We start from the raw sequence: 23745 nt of genomic DNA on the forward strand, positions 1-23745 counted from the left end.
CCAGCTTACAGCCCTAAAGCTTGAAGCTATGAAGAGTTTGGGCAAAGGTAATACATGCGGCTTCTTTGGTGAAGTAATGAAAAGGATTCTTGGAAACTGCTCCCTCTGCACTGCTCCTGTCTTGGAACCAGAGACTAAGTGATTCTGGACTGAAAACCACTCATATCTTCCAACTGATATCCCAGAAGGGGAAACTGAATCCCACGAGGCCCTGGGATCCCCCTCGTTTGCTGAGGGTTCGTAGCCAGTACCCATTGCCCAAACCCCAGACCCCAAGCCAGAGCCCCAGGCAGGGTGGGCACCTACCTCCAAAGAGGAAGAGAGTTCCAGTGAGCAGGAGGAGGAGGTAGGCTCGGAGGAGGAAGCTCAGAAACCCCGTCATCCCCCCAAAAACCATCAGGATCAGGCTGAGCGGCAGCAGAATCACAAATGTCCCATGCATGGCTTAGAAGAGACAGAGAGGATACCAGGCAGAGGAGAGTTACTAACATCCTTCATTCAATCAACAAACACTTCCCAAGCACCTACTAGAGCTGGGGAAAATCCACACTGTCACTACCCCTATGACTATTACTTCTACTGTTTCTGATGATGATGATGACTATGACAACAGTGATTGAGGCTCATCTTGTGCAAGGCTGTGTGCTTTGTTGTTGTTGTTTTGTTGTTGTTGTTGTTTGTTTTGTTTTTGAGACAGGGTCTTGCTCTGCCACCCAGGCTGAAGTACAATGGCACAACCATGGCTCACTGCAGCCTCAACCACCTGGGCTTAAGGAAACCTTTCACCTAAGCTGCCCGAGTAGCTGGGACTGCAGGTGTGCACCACCACACCCGGCTAATTTTTTAATTTTTAGTAAAGATGAAGTCTTGATATGTTGCCCAGACTGGTCTCAAACTCCTGGGCCCAAGCGATCCTCCTGCCTTGGCCTCCCAAAGTGCTGGCATTACAGGTGTGAGCCACTGTGCCTGGCCAGAGCTGGTTTCTAACAAGAGGGAAGCTACAATGCAGATGATCGCACACATTATTAATTATTCATTGCAAGAGCTGGGGTGTTAGGAAGAACTTGGGATTGGGGGATGGCTGGAAGTAGTTTGTGCCTTCGCTCTGCCTCCACAGCCGTGGGACCTTAAGAGATCTAAAAACCACTGTGATCTTTAGCATGGCATTTTGGCGACAGCACTTGCTGATCATTTGGAAGTTATCCTTCTCCCAAGGCTGGCTTCACTGACTGGAGTGCCGGCCCCGTTCTCTACAAGAACATATTTGTCACCACAAGGAGGAGCCTCATGCAAGATTTTTGGGTTTTGTTTTGTTTAAAGTTTTTGCCAGCACCTTGATTGCATCATGCAAGCTTTTTGGATGGGATGGAGGAGCAGGGACTCTGTGGATGAAGGGCTTTGGGCATTGTGAGAATTAAAGGGGACACTGTTATTCTCAGGGCATGAAGACCACGTGATGTGTGGGATAATCAAAGTGAAGGGGGAGATGCTGCCCCCGGGTTGCAGAGCCAAACAGATCCACCTGGAGAACAGTCCTGCATTGAATGTATTTCTCTTGCCTCTTCTCTAGTAGGATCTGGGGCCATTTCTAGAGAACTCCCAAGCCCAAACAGTCAAAGATAAATAATAATACAACCTATAAAATCAGCCAGTGGAAAAGATGAATGACAAGAAAGTCAAGACCCATGGTGGGGGGTGAATGGAGGAGGAGGAAGTCTAAGGTTTCAGGGTCTATACCTCTGCCACTACTTTGGCTCTGAGCTTCCCAGCAGCCAAAGAAAAAAGGGAAACAAGTGCAAAGTTATTTTTTTATCCATCCTTCATTTACCAAATGTGTATTGGTTGTTTACTATGAGCTGGGTGCCAAGCATCTTTAAATCCTTTTGGCAATAGGATAGGTATGAAAATAAATACTTTCTTATCCTTCAGTACAGGCTAAGCATCATTTGTTCCGGGAAGTCTTTCCTTACACTGCATTCACCACTGTCCACCCAGTCAAGTGCCCTTCCTCTGTGCCCCCTCAGCACCCCATAGGGACAGGCATTTATTACCTAGTGTTGAGGGCATCTGAGTTACTTTTATGTCTCACCTGACAGAACATGAGTTCTTTGGCAGAGAGGATCTTATTCCCTTGTGCACAATTGTATCCCTGAGTTTCTAGCAGAGGTTCTGTTCTGGGACATGGTAAGTGCTGAAGAGATATGTGTTGACAATGTATTGAATGAATGAGTGAATGAGTGAATTTTGAGCTAGACAGTGTGGCTCTCAGGCAGGAAAATATGTCAGTTTCTAGGAAATAAGAAAAAACTGAGGGAGCCTAAGAGATGACCTCATGGGGATGAAAAATATAGACTTCAGAGCCGGATTATTTGCACTCTAATTCAGGCTGACTGTGGGGTCCTGGGCATGTCGTTTAATTACTCAGAACCTCCATTTCCACTTCTTATGAAATGGAGGTAAAAGTATATGGCTCAGAGAATTATCATGAGAATAATACTTGTGAAGACCACAGGGCAACATGGGGCAATGTAGTAAGATGTGCAGTTCTGCGTCCCATAGAGCAGGCACTAAATAAATCATAACTCTGTCAATAATAAAGATGATGGTGATAATAATAACTTGGTCTGTGACCTCCACTCTCACCAAATCATTTTTTCTTCAGTCCCTCAAGTGGCACTAACTTTGGTGAGTCAAGAAAACAAGACTGAACTTCCTCCCAAGGCTGTCCTGGGATAAAATGTGGTTACAGGGGATGATACCTGTGGTCTTTCTTTCTTTCTTTTTTTCTTTCTTTCTTTCTTTTTCAGGGAAAGGTCTTGGGCAGGGAAGTACCACAGCTCATGCAAAAACCTAGTCCTTTAAAATCCATCCCCCCATACACCATGGTCTCAGACTGAGGCCGAGAAAGGAAATCATTTCTCATTCAGAAATTAATGAGGTTTCCCAGAGTGGATGCAGCTGTGGCGGCCCCATGTGAGTTCCCCAGTCGTGCTGCAAGCTGCCTTGATGTCCACATTCAATTAAATGCCTGGGTAAGAACAAGCCACCCAGGAGAGAGCTGTAAAATCTCCTGCTGAAATTTGGTTTAGCTTTCTTTGTGTGTGTGCCCTATTCTTTGCTACATTTTTTCCCCAGGATTGTGGTTTTGGAACATGAATATTGATTCCAAGTTCTCTTCTACTTGGAAATATTCCCATCGCTAGCCACATCTCTGAATGCACTTGGGGAAGATAGTCCCCTTTGGAATGTGGATATGATAAAAAAAAAATCATCATCGCCAATTTTGTGGGGGCTGGGTTATTTGGGACGTGGTGGATATGTAGTTTCAGAGTGAGGGGTTACAGTCAAAAGACCACTGAAAAAGAGTCTGTGACATACAAGCTGTGTGACTTTGGACAAGTGACTGGACCACTCTGAGCCTTGTCAGCAAAATAAGAGTGAAAACACCTGCCCACTGATCTCCTAGAACTTATTAAATTCAGCAAACGTATTAAGAGTGTCTGCTGTGAGTCTAGCTCCAAGCTGAGCACTGGTATGAAGACAAAAATAAATAAGTCACAGACAGTTCCTCTCTTGCAGGCATGTTGACAGAGTACCTGTATGATTGACCATCCAAATCACACTTTTGAGAATCAAACAATCATCAACTGTATTAAATTATCTACCGTGACCACAGGTGTCTACAGGGACCAGGCAGGATAAACCAGGACAACTGGTCACCCCACTTCTCCGTTTATTGTTTCAGTAAACATTGATGCAACACCTGCCACCTATGCTCACCAGGGTTCCAATGTCAGCCCTATCACTTCCAGCTGAAGGGCTGTAGGCAAGTTACTTTATAACTTTCAAGCCTCAGTTTTCTCATCAGCTACATGGGAATACTAAGAGTATGCACTTCACAGGATTGTGTACTGAGGATGAGGTAAAATGGACAAATTTCTTAGAATGGTGCTTTCACATCATAAGTGTTAATTGTTATTGTTTCTCAGCTTGGTATTGGGCTATCTAAATGAAATAATATGCATGAAATCTTGCAAACCTTTTGGTAATGTGGAAAGCCTGTTACAACCAAACACAGATATCTAAGGCCATGAGACCTGATTCCCATTCATCAACAAGCCTCTAATGAACTCCTGTGATGGAGAGAAAGAAAGAAATACTTTCTAGCTTCTGGGAACTGGCGTGGCGCTCATAGCTAGACTGCGGTGTTCTGCTGGATATGATCTCTTGGAACTCCGACATCAGACGAGGTCATCTGAGACCACAATACAATGAGACCCAGCAAGGGCACCTCACAGGCTGCCCAAGCAGAGGTGTAAACAAGGTCTCTGTGCCACCCACAAAATATCAAACGCCCCCTTCTACCAGCTAATATGACTGTCCCTACTTTCTCAGTCACAGCCAGTCTGCCTCCCTATAGATAAGATGGAGATATTCGGTCACAGAATTGTCTCCACTTCCTGATATTACCCAGTCCAGAGCAAACCTCCACCTCCTTAGACCCTCCAAAGACACCCCATCAAAGCCCGAATCCCATAAGTCCTTCCTAGCAACCTCTTGCTGAGACACCCCACAGCTCCCCATGGTGTGTGTTCTCCTTTGCTGCAATAAGTAATAAACCCAAACTTGATCTGCAGAGGTGTCCCCAGTGGTCTCTGGCTGGAGGGCATTGACAGGGGCCAGGGGATCTCCCAGGCACTGGCGAGCGGGAAAGGATATGATGGAGCAGGACAGAGGTGGCAGGAATCAAAGGCCAGCAGGACCTGGAAAATTTCTTTCTTGTGATGTATTCTTGCACATTTCTGAATACCCAATAACTTGCAACACAGAACCTGGAATGTAGTACATGCTCCCTGTGCAACGGACGGCTGAGTTAATGAATGAGAGCGGGAAGGAAGGAAAGAAGGAAGGAAGGAACTAAGGAAGGAAGGAAGGGAGGAAATTGAGCATTTACTGAGCATCTAATAGGTGCGTTATTTTGGGATGGGTATTGTAGAGGTACAAAGTTGAATCAGACATAAATCCCACCTCCTTGGAACTTATAACTCAGAAAGGAAGTTCAGATGTAGACATAAATTGCTGTAATGTCAGGTGAAAGTGGTGTCTTAAGAGACTCAGACAGCCATGTGTCAATTCAGAGATGCCAGGCTAAGCCCACATGATCATAGACCCTCCATTTGAAACAGTGAATTTTAGAGGAAAGCGTGGAGTATTTAGAGTCAGACCTGAGTGTGGTTCTTACTAGCCATGTGACTTCAGAGGAGCTGCCTCATTGAGCTTCAATTTTCTCATTTGAAAAACGGAAATGGACCATATTCATCTTGACATGAGGACCATAGCAGATGACTTGGGCTCAAGCCCTCAATGAAAGCCGCTTCCCTTCCCTCTACTCTGCAGATCTAATTGGCCCTTTCCTTCTCCCACAGCCCCTGAAGCTGTTAAAGGTGTCTGCCTTTAACAGCTAGAGAGGGATGATGTGGGGGCAGCTACTGCATTGGACTCAAAAGCAAACTTCCTGAACCTTGGATTTCCACATCAGTTCTGTCACTCCCTGTTGACGGTCTTGGAAGAGAAGGATCTTGGGTCTGAGGCCAACCAGATACTCTTACTCACCATGTGACCTTAGGTAAGTCCCTTCACCTCTGTGAGCCCTCATTTCCTCATTTGTAAAAAATATTTAAGACCTAAGACCTTCCTGCAGGGTTGTTTTCCTGATTGGCAATGTTTTCTTTTTTCTTTTTGTTTTTTTTGTTGTTTTTTTTTTTGAGACGGAGTCTCGCTCTGTCACCCAGGCTGGAATGCAGTGGTGCCATCTCAGATCACTGCAACCTCCACTTCCTGGGTTCAAGCAATTCTCCTGTCTCAGCCTCCTGAGGAGCTGGGACTACAGGCACCTGCCATCACTCCTGACTAATTTTTGTATTTTTTTTAGTAGAGACGGCGTTTCACCATATTGGTCAGGCTGCTCTCGAACTCCTGACCTCAAGTGATCCACCCACCCTGGCCTCCCAAAGTGCTAAGATTACAGGCATGAGCCACCGGCAGTGTTTTCAAAAGCACTGAACTCAACCCTGAGCACATGCATTCATTCAGAAACAAACGACTTGGGGTCCCCAGTGAGGACCAAGCCCTGTCCTAGGGCCTGGGGACACCTCATTGAACAAGGCCACTGCCCTCATGGAGTTCACAGATGGGCACAGGAGATAGAGTAGCCACGAAACAAGGAAACAAAGATCATTGCAGGCTGTGATGTGTCACAAAGGAAATAAGTGTGATGATGCAGAAAAATAGGTGGGCAGTGGTGGTGGGGGGGCCTTGTTCTTAGATCAGGTGGTGGTATGTGTTTCCTGTGGCCACTGTAACACATGAAGGCAAACTGGGTGGCTTCCAAGCAACAGGAATTTAGTCTCTTACAGTTCTGGAGGCCAGAAGTACAAAATCAAGATATCAACAGGACTGTGTTCCCTTTGATGGTTCTAGGGGAGAATCCTTCCTCGCCTCTTTTATGTCCTGGGAGCCGTTGGCAATCTGTGATGCTCCCTGGCTTGTGGCTACATCACTCCAATCCCTACCTCCATCCACACGTGGCCACCTTCTCTTCTTCTTATAAGGACACTTGTCATAGGATTTAGAGCCCACCAAGTTAGTCCAAGATTGCCTCATCTCAAGAGTCTGAATTACACCTGCAAAGATGCTCTTTCTGAATAAGTCACATTCGCAGGTACTGGGGCTTAGTACACGAGCGTGTCTTTTTAGGAATGACACCATCCACACAGTACCACATCTTGGATGGCATACAGTAGGTACTCAATAAATGATAGCTATTATTATTACACGGAATTACTAGTAATATTAAAATGTTGGCTGGGCGTGGTGGCCCACACCTGTAATCCCAGCACTTTGAGAGGCTGAGACAGGCGGATCACCTGAGGTTAGAAGTTCAAGACCAGCTTGGGCAACATGGTGAAACCCCATCTCTACTAAAAACACAAAAATTAGCTGGGCTTGGTGGCACAGGCCTTTAATCCCTGCTACTTGGGAGGCTGAGGCAGGAGAATCGCTTGAACCTGGGAGGCGGAGATCACAGTGAGCCGAGACTGTGCCACTGCACTCTAGCCTGGGTGACAGGGTGAGACTCCATCTCAAAAAAATAAAATAATATAAAATATTGGCAGGCCATTGTTTCATCAATGGTAAACGTGTGTGCCCAAGTGCAGAGATATTTTAGACGCAAAAATGCTTTGCTACAAGTCAAGGGAAAAGCAACCCCAGAAAGAAGCAAGGATGTTCACACCAAAAACAAACAAAAAAAGTGTTTGTGACTTTTCCATTATCATGCTGTTCGAAGAGCTGCTCAATGGGGAAAGTAGTCTTCCGTGATGTTTGTGAAGTCAGGAAGCCCCGGGGCGTTCAGTGCTCTTATGCGGAGCGGGGGATGTCTCTTACCCCAGGAACGTCAAAAGCTCTGGCAAAAGAAGAAGGTCTCAGGATCCACTTACTACAAGGAAGAAATATCACCGCCTTTATTTTCTAACCTTGTCAGTGTGACTTTGAGACTTCAGGAAGAGCTCAGAGCTAGGCAGTCCTGTTATGCCTGGTAAGGCAGTAGCTTTTAAAATTTTATATATATATATATATGTGTGTGTGCCCTTGAGTCTGTCCTGGAGGATGGGGGCTGCCTCTTCATGGTCTCCAAGAGGTATTGTTAGGATATGGAAAGAGCAGGAGTCTCTGAGCAAAGACGTGGGTTCAAATCCTGACTCCGCCTCTTACCCAAGCAAACCACATCATCACTCAAAAGCCTCGTTTTCCTCGCTTGTCAACTGGACTCAGACCTTGCAGAGCCGTGGGCACTGAATTTGAGAATACTTTTCTCTTTCTCATCGTCAACTTAGACTCTACCAGGTAGGAGTTTTTAATTCCCATTTCACAGGTGGGAAAATTGAGGTTCAAGGAACTTACATTAACTACCCCAAGATCCAATGGCCATGCAGTGTCAGAGCTGGAATGAGATTACAAGAGAAGTGGACAAAGGGGTCGTGGGACTGCAGACATGGACACGTACTCCAGCTTGAGAAGTTAAAGGCTTCCTGAGTGGGGAGAGGTCTCAGCTGAGACCTGGAGGCAAGACGGTGAGGCGTTAACTGGGCTGAGAAGTAGGAGAGGGATTCCTAAAAGTGGGGACAGAAAATAACAACATCCAGAAGTAGGAGACACCCAAAGTAGCAGTATCTCAGCTCTTGCAGCTGGAGAGGTGAGCCAGGGTCACAAATAGCCCTACAAGCCACTCTAATGAGAAATCCAACCACAGAGGCAGCCCTCTTGGGGCTTGCTTTACATCAACACATGATAACATTCTTTTTAGAAAAAATTAAAACAAGGCCTGGCACGATGCATGCCTATAATCCCAGCACTTTAGGAGGCCAAGGCAGGCAGATCACTTGAGGCCAGGAGTTTGAGATCAGCGTGGCCAACATGGCGAAAACCCGTCTCTACTAAAAATACAAAAATTAGCCGGACATGGTGATGTGCACCTGTAATCTCAGCTACTCGGGAGGCTGAGGCAGGAGAATCACTTGAACCTGGGAGGCGGAGGCTACAGTGAGGCGAGATCACACCACTGCACTCCAGCCTGGGCAACAGAGCGAGACTCCATCTCAAAAGAAGTAAAAAAAGAAAAAAAATAAAACAAGACCCTCCTGGCCACCCCAAGCCCTGTGTCTTCCTTTCCTTTCCAGAGTGACCCTCTGTAAATGACTCCGTGTATATCTTCCCAATTTTTGTCCATACATTTCTAATTTTTCTGTATATTCACATATTCCTCAAATTCTACAATGCACACTTGATTATACTTTTTTTGTTGTTTGTTTTTGAGATAGGGTCTCACTCTGACACCCAGGCTGAAGTGCCATGGGCCTTATCTCGGCTCACTGCAACCTCCATCTCCCAGGCACAAGCAATCCCCGACTTCAGCTTCCCAAGTAGCTGGGACCACAGGCACATGCCACCACGTCCGGCTAATTTTTTGTATTTTTGGTAGAGACAGGGTTTCACCATGTTGCCCAGACTGGTCTAGAACTCCTGAGCTCAAGTGATCCACCTGCCTCGGCCTCCCAAAGTGCTGGCATTACAGGTGTGAGCCACCATGCCCAGCCTTTATCATACTTTAACAGATCTGAAAATAGAGTATGTTTGACCATCCACAGCACCTCACAATCATAATTGGCAGTATATTTGTCTATCTTAATGGCACATAAGGTAAACGTGTATCTTAAAATTTTGTTATATACCCACAGAAAAGGTGTAATATTGGGGAGTTTCTTTGAGGGGGGATAATAAGTGACATCCTGCTGCCCATAACACTCTGTAACTTGCTTCATTCCACAGTACATCTTAACATATTCTTTTTATAGGCTGTGTAATATTAATACTAATATGCATTACTATATTCTTTTTACAGGCTATATAATATTCCACAACATGAACATACACCTATAAATGTCTAGCCATCTCTCCATCTGTGGGCAGTGAGGCTATACATATCTTGGTTTCAAACTGGTATGGTGAACTTCTTAGAAGACTCACATGGCCAATACTAAGAAGTGGACTTGTGTGTGTGTGAGAGACAGGGTCCCACTCTGTTGCCCAGGCTGGAGTGCAATGGTGTGATCTCGGCCCACTGAAACCTCTGCCTCTTGGGCTCAAGCAATTCTCGTGCCTCAGCCTCCCAGGTAGCTGGGACTACAGGCACACGCCACCACGCCTGGCTAATTTTTGTATTTTTAGTAGAGACAGGGATTTGCCATGTTGGCCAGGCTGCTCTCAACCTCCTGACCTCAAGTGATCCGCCCGCCTTGGCCTCCCAAAGTGCTGGGATTACAGGTGTGACCCACTGCGCCCAGCCAGAAGTGGACTTACTTTAAATATGAACTTTTGTTAGTTTAGAATGTGGCCTTTATTTTTTAATGGGCACCTCAGAAAGGCAGCCTGAAGCCCAGGCCCTTGTGCCCAGAGAAGCGAAGATCCACAGGCACCTGCCCCTTCCCTGACTGCCTGCAGCACAGCTATGCATAAATCACAGTGAGAGTTCCTCCCTCCTGGGCTCAGGAAGCCTCTTCAAGCATTTATGTACCCAATCCTTGCTCTGTCCCTCACCTCCTCCACTCTTGCAATTTGCACCAGGCATCGTGGGTGGGCTGGTTTTAATTTTCCATGTCACTGCAACAGCCCAGCACCCAGAAAAACTGGAAATCCAGTCTTGTGATTTTTCCAGCCTCGCCTCCGCAGAGGACAGCCTGGCCAGACCACTTCCTCTCAGTTCAGCTTCCACCGCTGGCATGCTGTGTTGGACAAGGCATTTGACCTCTCTGGGTCTGGTGTCCTCATCTGACCAGCCTGGCCTCTCTCATGGGCTCTTAGGAGATGCAGCTGAGGTAAGACATAGAAAAAAAAAACAGGAAGTGCCCTGAAGAAGCATTTTCCACACCACCCTCCAGAAACACCAGCCTTCCTGCTATTTCTGGAACATACCAAGCTCAGTCCTGCCTCATGGCTCTGAACCTGCTGTTCCTTCTCGTAATGCAGGTCTCTGGTTTCCTGTCTGAAAGAGGCAATGTTGGATAGCAGGACTCTGAACCCCAGAAACAGGGCTAGGAGCTCCTCTGGGCTACCATGACCTCTAATCTTAATATACACACATTACACACTGAAACTATACTCAGAGTTGCATTGCTTCAATGGAGTAGAAACAAACTGCTTAGTAGGCTGAGTGCAGTGGTTCATGCCTGTAATCCTAGCACTTTGGGAGGCCGAGGCGGGTGGATCACTTGAGGTCAACAGTTCGAGACCAGCCTGGCCAACATGGTGAATCCCCATCTCTACTAAAAATACAAAAATGATCCGGGCATGGTGGTGCACATCTGTAGTCCCAGCTACTCAGAAGGCTGAGGCAGGAGGCTCAGAAGAATTGCTTGAACCCAGGAGGTGGAAGCTGCAGTGAGCCGAGATCTCAGCACTGCACTCCAGCCTGGGCAACAGAGTGAGATAAGAAAAGAGAAGGGAAGGGAAGGGAAGGGAAGGGGAAAGGAAGGGGAAAGGAAGGGAAAAGGAAGGGGAAAGGAAGGGCAAAGGAAGGGGAAACGAAGGGAAAGGAAAGGAAAGGAAACTGCTAGGGTTCAAATCCTAGAAGTTCCAGTTACTGTGCAAACTTAGATATCATACCTAACTTCCCTATGTCTCCATTGCCTCATCTGTAGAGTGAGGATGATAATAATAGTGCCTCTTGGGCTGCTGTGAAGATTAAATGAGTAGATATAAGCCAAGAGCTCAGAATGGTGTCCAGCACACAGCAACTGTCTCATCATGTTCTACACCAGGCAGCTGGCCCAGTACTGGGGATGAAATCAGTATGTACTGAGCAAATAAGTGCATCTGGTGGGTCTGCAATGATTAGCTGTATTTCATAGATGAAAAGCTTGAGGCTCAGGAAGGCAATGTGAATTAGAGCAGGAAGAGGAGGCATTAACTGAGCTCCTACTATGTGCAGAGTCCAGGGCTGGCTGCTTTGTTTATGTGATCTCATTTCATCTTAGAACAGCCCATTTGTGGATGCAGGTGACTCATCAGAAGTCACACAGCTGGCCGAGCACAGTGGTTCAGGCCTGTTATCCCAGCACTTTGGGAGGCCAAGGCAGGAGGGTCGCTTGAGCCCAGGAGTTCCAGACCAGCCTGGGCAGAATAGAAAGACCCCCATCTCTACAAAAAAAAATACAAAATTAGTCTGGTGTAATGGTGCACATCTGTGGTCCCAGCTACTTGGGAGGCTGAGGCAGGAGAGTTGCTTGAGCCTGGGAGTTCGAGGCTGCAGTGAGCTATGATCGTGCTGCTACACTCCAGCCTGCGCAACAGAGCAAGACCATGTCTCAAAAACAAAAAAAAAAGGCACACAGCTAGCAAGAAGTGGGGCCAGGATTTGAACCCCACTGATGTAGGCACATGTGGGTTTTGCCTGCCCCTATACCTGAGGACAGCACCTTGAGCTGCCTGTGATCATGTGACCACTCTTCCCCACCTTCCCACCCTTATCTATGGAGCTGATCCCAACCCACTCCGGTTACAAGTGGGCACATGACTCAGCCTGGCCAATCAGCATATTCCATCCCCTTGGCTCGAGGGATTGGCTCAGGACTGAGCATGTCACCCGTTGTGGTCCAGTGGAAAACCTAGCTGAAAGTTTGGTGGAATTCATGAGAAACAGAACATCTCCCTTTTTAGGGTTGCTAAGGTGGGAGAGGATTTAGCTGAAAGCAGAACCCAAACAGAATAAAGCAAAGCCCAAAAAGAAGAGGAAAGAAATTGAGTTTAACAGTGGATTCCAGCAGACGTGAGCTTTTCAGTTACATGAACCAGTAATTTCTTTTTTTATTGAAGCCAGTAAGATTTGAGTTTCTATCACTTGCCACCAAAAAGTTCCTGGCTGATACAGCTAGCCTGGTTCATTCTAGACCATAGCTCTTTAATCTACACTGTGCTGAATTTGAAAATCTACTTTCCACCAAAAATAATTCCAGTCCCTAGCCCAAGAAACAAACCCTCGACTTCCCCGGAGCTAATCTGGAAGACAAAACACTTCAGCAAAGTGGATTTTGCTGAAAAGGAACCTGTTTCATTGAAAACTTCTCTCTGTGGCTGAAAGAGTGGAGGTTATTGGGATGTACCTGTTTATGGACCTGATATTTCTGCTCAACTCCACTTTCCCAAGGTGGCTAAGCAGAATTAAGGAGGTGTGTTAGTCTGTTTTCACGCTGCTAATAAAGACATACCTGGTTGGGCGTAATGGCCCACCCTGTAATCCCAGCACTTTGGGAGGGTGAGGCAGGCGGATCACCTGAGGTCAGGAGTTTGAGATCAGCTTGGCCAACATGGTGAAACCCCATCTATACTAAAAATACAAAAATTAGCCGGGTGTGGTGGTGGGCACCTGTAATCCCACCTACTTGGGAGACTGAGGCAGAAGAATTGCTTAAATCCGGGAGGCGGAGGTTGCAGTGAGCCGAGATCACGCCATTGCACTCCAGCCTGGGCGACAAGAGTGAAACGCCATCTCAAAAAAAAAAAAAAAGAAGAGGAAGCAAAGAAAAGAAAAAGAAAAAGACACACCTGAGACTGGGTAATTTATAAAGGAAAGAGGTTTAATGGACTGACAGTTCCACATGGCTGGGGAGGCCTCACAATCCTGGCTGAAGGTGAATGAGAAGCAAAGTCACGTCTTACATGGTGGCAGGCAGGAGGGTTCGTGCAGGGGAACCCCTTTTATAAAACCATCAGATCTCGGGATACTTGTTCACTATCACAAGAACAGCATGGGAAAGACCCGCCCCCATGATTCAATTACCTCCCACCGAATCCCTCCCACAACACATGGGAATTAAGGAAGCTACAATTCAAGATGAGATTTGGGTTGGGGCACAGCCAAATCATATCTGGAGGCAAGTTAGATCATGGGACTTCCCTAACAGTCCTACATCTGCCAGGAGATTACAGCAAATTACTTGGCATTTAAGTGGTCTCTCTGTGAGGGTTTTCTTAGAGGAAAAATCAAGATTTCTTCCCATACACCCCCACCAGGATTTATCTAGGAGGCTGAACTTAGAGAACATGCTGCTTGTCAAACATGCTGCTTGTCAGCTAGCTTCTCCTCTATGGCCTCTGCAGCAGGTCCTTAAAGGAATGAAACGTCTTCATATAATAGAAGAGCTTGGACCAAACTCAAAATTCATTTTAGAAGAAAAAGAGATTATGCGGAGAAAAAAAAAAAGCTCTTTCTAGGGGTGATTTGCAAGGAGTACATGGTATGAAGGGGCAGCTTGTCCTTTTTCTTGGATGATATAATGGGAATAATAGCAGCTACCACTTATAGTACACTTACGGAGGCCAGACACCACATTAGGCTCTTTAAATACACTCTCCCATTTTAGCCTAACAATAACCTTAGAAAAAGAGATGACAATTATCCTCATTTTGCACAGGAGGGAACTGAGGCTCAGAGAGGTATAAGGAAATAAGGAAAGGGCCATGACCACGTGCCTACTTGGTGGTGAAACTGCGGGTTAGCCCTAGGACTGAGGGTGAACGAGTGAATAGACTGTGGATGTGAGTTCTGCTCTTTCTCAAAATCCTGAAACAAGCAGGGTTGTGCATTGTCAATATTGAAGAGGAAGCCAGCCCAGTGCCTACTATGGTTAGCCGTCCAATTGACCCACGGATGTGATAAGTCGGCTGAATGCACACACCCAGCTTGGCAAAGGATCAGTACTCCATAGATGTTACTACCTCCAGAAGGAGGCTGGAAGGAAGGGCAAAGGGAGAGCTCATGCTTACTGAGCACTTACCATATGTGGGGAAACTTGTCAAGTCATTCCTTTCTGACAAGTCTGGTCATTCCTTTATGACTGGTCCTAGGTAAGGTCCGTTTTGTTCATCCATTTTTATTCCATCTCATGGAAGTCTAACCATATCCCTTGATGGAAGTCTAACCATTCAACATCTTATTTTGACGGATGTGAACATTGAGGCTCAGAGAGGTTAAGACACCTATCCCAGGATCACAGGCCTCTGTTTTGTAAGGGTTTTAGCTTGTATGTGACCCCCATCTCCCTCACTTCCATGACCAGAATTCTTATCATTCTTTTTTTTTTTTTTTTTTTTTTGTTGAGACAGAGTCTCACTCTGTTGCCCAGACTGGAGTGCAGTGGTGCAATCTCAGCTCACTGCAACCTCTGCCTCCCAGGTTCAAGCGATTGTCATGACTCAGCCTCCTGAGTAGCTGGGACTACAGGCATGTGGCACCACACTGGGCTAATTTTTGTATTTTTAGTAGAGATGGGATTTCACCACGTTGGCCAGGCGGGTCTCAAATTCCTGACCTCAGGTGATCTGCCTGTCTCAGCCTCCCAAAGTGCTGGGATTACAGACATGAGCCACCATACCTGGCCAAATTCTTATAATTCTTGAAACAGTGCTTCAAAGACACTCAGAGTTTCCCCTTGTGCAGTTTGGGGCTCAGGACAGAGCACACGGTACCTCCACCTTTCCTCAACTCCCACACATTCCAGGTGTCTAGGGTATGTCTCCTTTGGTGGAACTTAACACAGTGGTGTGCTGGAGCTGACTCATATCAACTCACAAGAGCCAATTAAGCTTTTGAGAATTTTGTGAGCCAGGTGACATCATGTTGGTGTCTTGAAACTGGCCGTGATGGAAGTATTTGCACCATAGAAATTGGCAAATGCTACAAACCAGAGCTTTTTTTTTCTTTTAATTTTGCAGGGATCCAGTTGTTCAATATTTCCCAGCATGCCTCTGGACTTTAGAGAAACGGTTCTGGTTCACCATAAACCCATATATTCATACAATAAATACATATATTGAGCTCCACCTACAATATAATATAATTTGCATTCACTAACATGTTTGTTCAGCAAACTTTGACTCATGGGCTACTGTGTGCCAGGTTCTATGCTAAATATTGGGAATTCAGCAGTGGCAAGATAGACATGGTCCTTGTCCCCACGGAGCTTTCAATTTAATGAGGGAGTCAGATTTAAACCCCCCCCCCAAAAAAAGTCATACAACTTGCACTTAGGAGTTAACCAAGTCAAGCTGGTGGGATAAAAGCAGGGAGATTCCAGGTAGAGGGAACAGCATGTGCAAAATCTTTGTGGCAGGAGGAAACTTGGCATGTTCCAAGAACTGGCCAAGGCCAGCACAGCTGGAAAGAAAGGAGTAAAGGGCAGAGTGGGGCTGCAGAGGGACCCTACCAGGCCTTGTGGGCCATGCTAGGCACTTGTCTTTATTTTTTTATCCCCAGCCTCAGTAAGTCTATCAAAAACTGCTCATGCCTATAATCTCAGCACTTTGAGAGACTAAGGCAGGAAGATAGCTTGAGCCTAATTAGGAGTTTGAGGCTGCAGTGAGCTATGATCGTGCCACTGCATTCCAGCCTGGGCAACAGAACAAGACCCTGTCTCTGGATAGGGTTGAGTGGAGGGAGAAGGCCAGGCACAGTGGCTCACACCTGAAATCCCAACACTTTGGGAGGCCAAGGCAGGAACATCACTTGAGGCCAGGAGTTCAAGACGAGCCTAGGAAACATAGTAACTGTTTCCTATCACTATTAAAAAAAAAAAAAAAAAAACTGATACCGATGCAGTGGCTCACACCTGTAATCCCAGCACTTTGGAAGGCTGAGATGGGCACATCACTTCAGGTCAGGAGTTCGAGACCAGCCTGGCTAACATGGTGAAACCCCATTTGTACTAGAAATACAAAAAATTAGCCCAGCGTGGTGGCAGGCACCTGTAGTTTCAGCTACTCAGGAGGCTGAGACAGGAGAATCGCTTGAACCTGGGAGGAGGAGGTTGCAGTGAGCCAAGATTGTGCCACTGTACTCCAGCCTGGGCGACAGAGCAAGACTCTGTCTCAAAAAAAAAAACCTGCCCACATTTTCAAAGTCTGCGAAACTCAGTCTTCATTTCCTCATCAGATCTTCCTACAGAACCTCTCTGGGCCTCCTCATTGGAAAAATGAAGGCAGAAATGAAGATACTAATAACTTCATAGGGTGTGGCTGTAGGAATCAAATGAAGACATAGATGAAAAGCAGTTGGCTCCATGTCTGGCTTATTGCAAGCCTCAATGAATTGAACTGTTACGTTTATTCCTCTCCCTCCACAAATGCTCATTCATCCCATTTCCTTTCTTGCTTTCAGTCCTCACAACTTTTACTGAGTTCCAGGCGCTGAGCTGGGTACTAAGAACCAACCACGAATAAGAGAGACACAATAGACCTGAGAGGAGGGGCTGTTCCCACCTCCTAATTGCCTGGTTCCAATCATATATTTATATGCAAATTTTTATCGCTCCCCACTATTGCGAAGCCCTTGTTCTAGGCAATGTGAATACAAACAACGCTGGCGTGGAATCTGTGGAATGAGACCTCTCTTTCACCATTCACCTCCCCAGGCTAATTTAGGTCCCTGCAGGGGCTTCCCACTTTCCCTTCCTCACGCTGCTGAACTCTAACTGCGCGTCTCCACATTTGTCCCAGCACCACTGTGAGCTCCTTGAGGGGATGGCCTGTGTCTTAACCATCAATCAAAACGGTGCAAAGAAAGCCATTAGTCAACGTGAGCTGAATGAACCCTAAACCACAAAACGTTACGGGTGGATCAGGAGAGACCCCGCCCCCCAGTTTTAAGCCCACTCCATTCTCAGGCCGGGCTGTCAGAGGCCACCCCAGCCACCCACTCCGCAGGCCCCGAAGCCCGGCTGTTTGGGGAAAGGCTCCAGAACCCACGGCTAGGACCGGGGCGCTCCCTCCATCCTCACCCTCCCCGGACTCACTGAGAAGTTGCCGGCTCGATTCGCTGACTGTCACGTTCTCCAGCCTGAAGGGGTTCATCAGCGGTGTGCACGGGCTCTGCACTGGATTGGACGGAGGAATCCATGGGCGCAGGACCCCGGAGTTCTGTGCAGAACCCCCGTCTGTGGCTTTGCCCCCATGCTCACCCTAAGTGCCCCACCCGGGGAGGGCGCGGGGAGAGCTAGAGCAGTTGGGATCGCAGCCGGGTACCTCTCGGAAGGGTTTTCGCAGCCCCGGCCTTCTGCTTACCTTCCCCCCGAGTCCCTAGACGTTGTATTTAGGGACTTGGGGGAGGAGTGCGCGCCAAGCAACAGGTCCCAAGCGAGCAGGGCACCGCGCAGGGGGCGTTCGCAGCCACAGCTCCTAGCCACGGGGTGCACCCTTACCCCGGCAGGTCCGCCAGAGGCCGGAGTGGGAGCTCAGAGGCTCGGGCTGGCTGCGATTGGTGGACCCCAGCAGGTCCTGCGCCCCCGGGCCGCTCCTCTCCAGCCGCTCGGTGTCAATGATGTACCAGAAGTCCGTGCCGATGGCGGCCGCCAGGAGCACAAAGCTGAGCGCCCCGGTCAGCGCAGCAGCGCCGGCCAGCCCGCCCAGGTGTACCCGCATCGCCGAGCCCAGGACCAGCAACCGAGGGTTCCAGCGGCCGAGGCGCGACCCCTCTGCTCCTGCCCCCGTCCCCAGCCGGCCACCGCGGGCTCCCAGCTCCACCGCCGGAGCCGCCTAGCTCAGATCTGAAAGCGTTTCCTTTGGACCCCGGGCCCTAGCTCAGACCCTGGCTCCTCACCTGCCGGCTCCGACATGCACGCGCGCCCCGCTCAGCCGCCGTCCACGTTCCCAGCCCTCCAATGCCAGCTCTACCTGCAGACCCCCTCACTTGTGCCGTCCGACCTCCACCTCCGCCTTCAGACCCTCCTGGAAGCGCTAGTCCTTCCCCACCAGCACCTTAACTCACCTCGTCCCTCAGCCCCACTCCACCCTCGGCCCTCCAAGCCCAGACCAAGCGGACTCTCTCACTTCAAAATCCTCACTTTCCCCAGACTCCTACTCCCTCCATTCCCCTGCCTCACTCTCCACGAACCCTCCCCGCGATCCCAGATGCTCCCCTCTCTGCCTCTGTCTCTGGCTTTCCGCCCCAGCCCTTTTTCTTGGCCCCACACTGCCAGCTCCCCACTCCCAGCCCTGCTCTCCAGGGTCTTCCCGCAGCTCCTGCTCTGGCCGGGGCGCGGCTGACCTTCTGCGCCCTCCTCCTCGCCGAGGAAAAGCTCGGAGTGCGCACGCAGCATGGACGGGGGCGGTCCCCAGCCCTGGAGCGCTGGAGGCTGCCGGTGTGGAAGGGCAGGCGGCCTTGGGACCACCTGGGGCAGAAAGAAGGAGGGGTGTGGCGGGCCTCACAGTCCCGCCAGGATTTACAAATCATCTCCAAGAGCCCCTCCAGCTCCAGGTACCCTTCCTCCAAAATCCACCTTCAAGTGTAGTCTGGGCTGACTAGAATGTGAAAAGGCACATTAATTTTTCATAAAAGTTCTCTAAAGCACTGAGGTAGTCCAGGTCCTCAGAATCTATCATTTCTACCCCCAAAGTCTTTCTTCATTATCATAGCCACCACCACTACCACCATCATCACCACCGCCACCATCACCACGAACAACACCATCACCGCCACCATCACCGTCATCACCACCAACAACACCACCATCATCACTACCATCACCATCATCATCATCACCACCATCATCACCAGCAGCAGCATCACCAACACCACCACCATCACCATCATCATCATCACCATCACCACCATCACCATCACCACGGACAACAACACCATCACCACCACCATCACCATCATCACCACCAACACCATCACTACCACCACCATCACCACCACCATCACCACCACCATCATCACTATCACCGCCATTGCCATCGTCATCACCATCATCATCACCACCACCATCACCACCAACCGTTACCACCGCCATCATCACCACCATCACCATCATCATCACCATCATCACCACCATCACCACCACCAATACCACTATCACCACCACCACCACCATCACCACCACCAATACCACTATCACCACCACCATCATTACCATCACCACCACCATCACCACCACCACCAGCACCAGCACCACTCTCCTCTTTATCATCACCATCACTCTTATCAATTCCACCATCTTCTTCACCACCATAAAACCTTTTACTCCTTCAACAAATATTTCCGGTACCTTCTATGTGTCTGATACTATAGTCTATCTTAAGAATATAGGCAAGAACAATCCAAAAACAAGTCCTGCCCTTAAGAAACATAGGATTAAAGCTTCCCAGCCTTTTACAAAGCAGGGTACACAGAGAAAATACCTATATTTGCATGGCTCATTAATAGAAGAGGCTTCCAGATACTGGGGATGACCAATCCTCAGGAGTTATAGCTACTAAAGGCCCCTCAAGGCTGACCTTATGGCTGAGGAATCAAAATCTTGGCACTCCTTTGATCCATTCTTAAGGGACCATTGTATCAAAGTCCAAAAGTTGGTAAGTGCCAGTCAGGTTGGAAGAGAATCATCAAAGTGTGCTTACAACAGGGTGCTATGAGAGAAAGTACCAGAGGGGAGATCTCACTGGGCTTCTCTGAGGAAGTGACATTGATGCTGAGACATGAAGGTTATAAAAGTATCCATGTCTAGAGAATGGCTTATATGAGGGGTTTGATCCATTCTAGAGAAATCAAAAGAAGGGCCATCAGGCTAGAATGTAATAAGGGAAGAGCAACCAGAGGGAAATGAGATTGAGGGTATAATAATCGGTCAGGTCATGCAGCTCTTGAGATCCATGATAAAGAGTTCAATTTTAGTCCAAACCACTGATCTGTTTTCAGCATGAAAGTAAAATCTTCCAACTTACATATTAAAAAATCTCACTATGCTTGCTGTAGTGTGGAATATAGAGTATAGAGAGACAAGAAAGGGAACAAGAAGGCCAGTTAGGAGGACATCGTAGAAGAAGAAGCAAGATCCTGCTGACTTGGGCTAGGGTGGGGGCAGCAGCGAGCAGAGAGTGAAGTGGATAGAGTTTTTAAAAGTTGAGGGAGTAGAATTGATAGGGCTTGGTGATAGGCTGGGGTTGAAAATTATCCTTTTCCTTGTTACTTTATTCTTCCTTGCCAATACCACCTTAATCTACATCACTGTCATCCTCATCTTCATTATCAAGGGCATCAGCACCCTGGCAGATCTATCACCAGCAAGAATATACCCTCCCTTGATTCTGCAGACCATTCTGTTTCATCACCCCTCCACCACTATCTTGATGAAGATAGATCTTTTCCAAAACCATCATCACTGATAATTTTGCTGTCACCTCCATCACACTGCTACCATTATCTTTACTTCCACCATCATCAGAATAGTCCTCACCATCAACTTGAGAGATGCAGGTAAAATTCAGTGGAGGCTGATCCCAGGAGCCCTTACAATGTCTTTGAGATTCAATCTCTTCCCTCTTTCTCTTCTTCTTGCCACCTCTCAGTTGGTTTCCTCTTGCTTGACTTCACTTTTCAAGCAGGCTCTCATTTGTGCCATCATAGGAGCCAGTTTCACAGCTTAGCAACTCCAAGAAAAAGAAATAATCTCTCTCTCAATAGTGCCAGATCCCCAGAATTAAATCTCATTGGCCTGTTTTTGGTCATGTGCCCGTCTCTGAATCGATCTCTATCATTCAAAGGGACCAGATGTGCTAATTGGCCAAGCCTCGGTCACCCATCTACTCCTGGAGCCAGAGTAGGAGAAGTCAGACCCACCCTAAATATTTGAGTTCAACGATGATAGCAAAGATATAGAATCAACCTAAATGCCCACCAATGGTAGATTGGATAAAGAAAATGTGGTACACTACACCATGGAATACTATGCTGCCATAAAAAAGAACAAGATTATGTCCTTTGCAGGAACATGGATGGAGCTGAAGGCCATTATCCTTAGCAAATTAACACAGGAACAGAAAACCAAATATTGCATGTTTTCACTTACAAGTGGGAGCTAAATGACAAGAACACATGGACACATAGAGGGGAACAACAGACACTGGGGCCTACCTGAAGGTGGAGAGTGGGAGGAGGGAGAGGATCAGAAAAAGAATAACTAATAGATACTAGGCTTAATACCGGGTGATGAAATACTCTGTATAACAAACCCCTGTAACATGAGTTTACCTATATAACAAACCTCAACACGTACCCTTGAATTTAAAATAAAAGTTTATTTTAAGCCATTTGAGCTGAAAGACGTTACGACTGCTAAATGTGGCAAATAAAAATATAGGAAATCCAGTTAAATTTTAATTTTAAATAAATGGTGAATAATTTTTCAGTGTATGTCCCATGCAATACTTGAGGTATACTAGAAAAACTTCATGTTGTTTATCTGAAGTTAAAATTTAACCAGTTGTATCCAGCAAACCTAGCTGGCTCCCGCAAGAAAAACTGAGGTGCCATTATGAGAACCAAGAGAATGGACAACGGCAGGCCAAAACAGGGTATGCCCCCTGCACCCACCATGGGCCTGTCCCTTCACTGGGTCCCACCTTCCTCATCTATATAAGGAGACCTTCTTCCAGGCTCCTAGGCAAAGATAACCTTATAGGTTTCAAAACTGTATTTTCCCTGAGGGTTTTAATGTACTCCACCTGAATCATGCTCAGTCACTCTAAAAGGAACAGAAAGTAATTTTTTTTTATGATTCTGGGGAGGAGAGGAGCACGTCAAACATCATGTAATATCATTACTCAGCCAGTCAACTGAAGAGGCATGATAAAACCTGAAAGCTCCCAAGGCCAGATCCAAACAAGCCACGGCATTTAAGATTAAGGCTACACCAGGCACCATGCTATCTCACTACAGCATGGGGGAGCACAACGTTCATCAGGGATTGCAGAGGCTGGTTTTGAGTCTTAAATCAGCATCTGACAGCTGTCTGAGCCCAGAGAAGTTATCTATTATCCGGGTGTGGTGGCGGGCACCTGTAATCACAGCTACTCAGGAGACTGAGGCAGGAGAATCGCTTGAACCCAGGAGCCAGAGGTTGGAGGGAGCTGGGATTGCGCCACTGCACTCCAGCCTATGTGATAGAGTGAGACTGTCTCAAAAAATAAGATAAGTGGAAAGCACTTTCAGAAGTGTGGAGGGAAATGCAAGTTAAGAATGAAAAGAGGAAATATTAAAAGAAAGAGAAGGAAAGGGCTGGGAATAGTGGCTCATGCCTGTAATCCCAATGCTTTGGGAGTCTGAGATGGAGGGATAACTTGAGGCCAAGAGTTCCAGAACAGACTGGGTAACATAGCAAGACTCCATCTCTACCAAAAAAAAAAAAAAAAAATTTAAAATTAGCTAGATGTGATAGCACACCTGTAGTCCCAGCTACTTGGGAGGCTGAGGTGGGAGAATCGCTTTAGTCCAAGAGTTTGAGGCTGCAGTGAGCTATGATCACGCCACTGTACTCCAGCCTGGGTAACACAGTGAGACCCTGTCCCTAAAAAAATAAAAAATATATATTTTTTAAAAAGAAAGAATAAAGGAAGAGGGAGGGAGGTATCAGGATGTAGGGAAGAAGGGTTATCTCTTATTATGAAGCACTGAGGCATCACAGGGAAAAAAATGATATTTAAAAAACAATTAATGAGACCTGGATTTGGCTGTCAGCTCTTTTACTCACCAACATGTGAACTTGAGTAAGTCCCTTTTTCCTGGAGCCTCAGTTTCCCTATTTCTACGTGTATCTTACATATAGAGTTGCAGAGGGATTCAATAAGATAATGTATAAAAAGCGTCTGAAACATAGTAGATGTTCAATAAGTCCATGAATTCTCTTCCCCTTTCCCAGTTCCCAGAAAGCTCTCTGGCCTAGACAGTTTGTCCTAGCCCAGACTGAGCCCAGATGGGTCAGGCACCAATTAAGCATGTAAGGCCAGGCACACTGGCTCACACTTGTAATCTCAGCACTTTGAGAGGCCGAGGCGGGAGGATCACTTGAGCTCAGGGGTTTGAGACCAGCCTGGGCAACATGATGAGACCCTGTCTCTACCAAAAATACAAAAAAAAAAAAAATAGCCAGAAGTGGTGATGTGCACCTGTGGTCCCAGCTACTCAGGAGGCTGAGGTGGGAGGATCACTTGAGCCTAGAAGGCGAAGGTTGCAGTGAGCCAAGATTGCGCCACTGCACTCTACCCTGGGTGACAGAGCAAGACCCTGTCTCAAAAAAAAAAAAAAACATTCACCCCAGGTCATTGCCACACCCATAAAGTCCTCACAACTATTCAATCAGA

The 23745-nt window shown here is 47.3% G+C and overlaps 1 protein-coding gene across 3 annotated transcripts in view; it reads right to left on the reverse strand.

The window, feature by feature from the left end:
- The window catches only part of TMEM114 (transmembrane protein 114), a 49403-nt gene extending 30712 nt beyond the window's left edge, over positions 1 to 18691 (reverse strand). The window contains exons 1-3 of one of the 3 annotated variants that reach the window (XM_024233771.2): positions 17808 to 18691; positions 17403 to 17483; positions 307 to 444 (exon numbers count right to left, since the gene is read on the reverse strand). In XM_024233771.2, coding sequence (XP_024089539.1) covers positions 307 to 444; positions 17403 to 17483; positions 17808 to 18027 — 439 coding nt within the window. In that variant the 5' untranslated portion in view covers positions 18028 to 18691. Of the gene's footprint in view, positions 1 to 306; positions 445 to 17402; positions 17484 to 17670 lie in introns of all 3 variants that reach the window. The other 2 variants (XM_054533439.2, XM_024233774.3) reach the window with 2 other exon arrangements.
- Between the last annotated feature and the right edge of the window lie 5054 nt (positions 18692 to 23745).

Source organism: Pongo abelii, chromosome 18 (assembly GCF_028885655.2).
Source record: "Pongo abelii isolate AG06213 chromosome 18, NHGRI_mPonAbe1-v2.0_pri, whole genome shotgun sequence".
Classification (NCBI taxonomy): Eukaryota; Metazoa; Chordata; class Mammalia; order Primates; family Hominidae; genus Pongo; species Pongo abelii.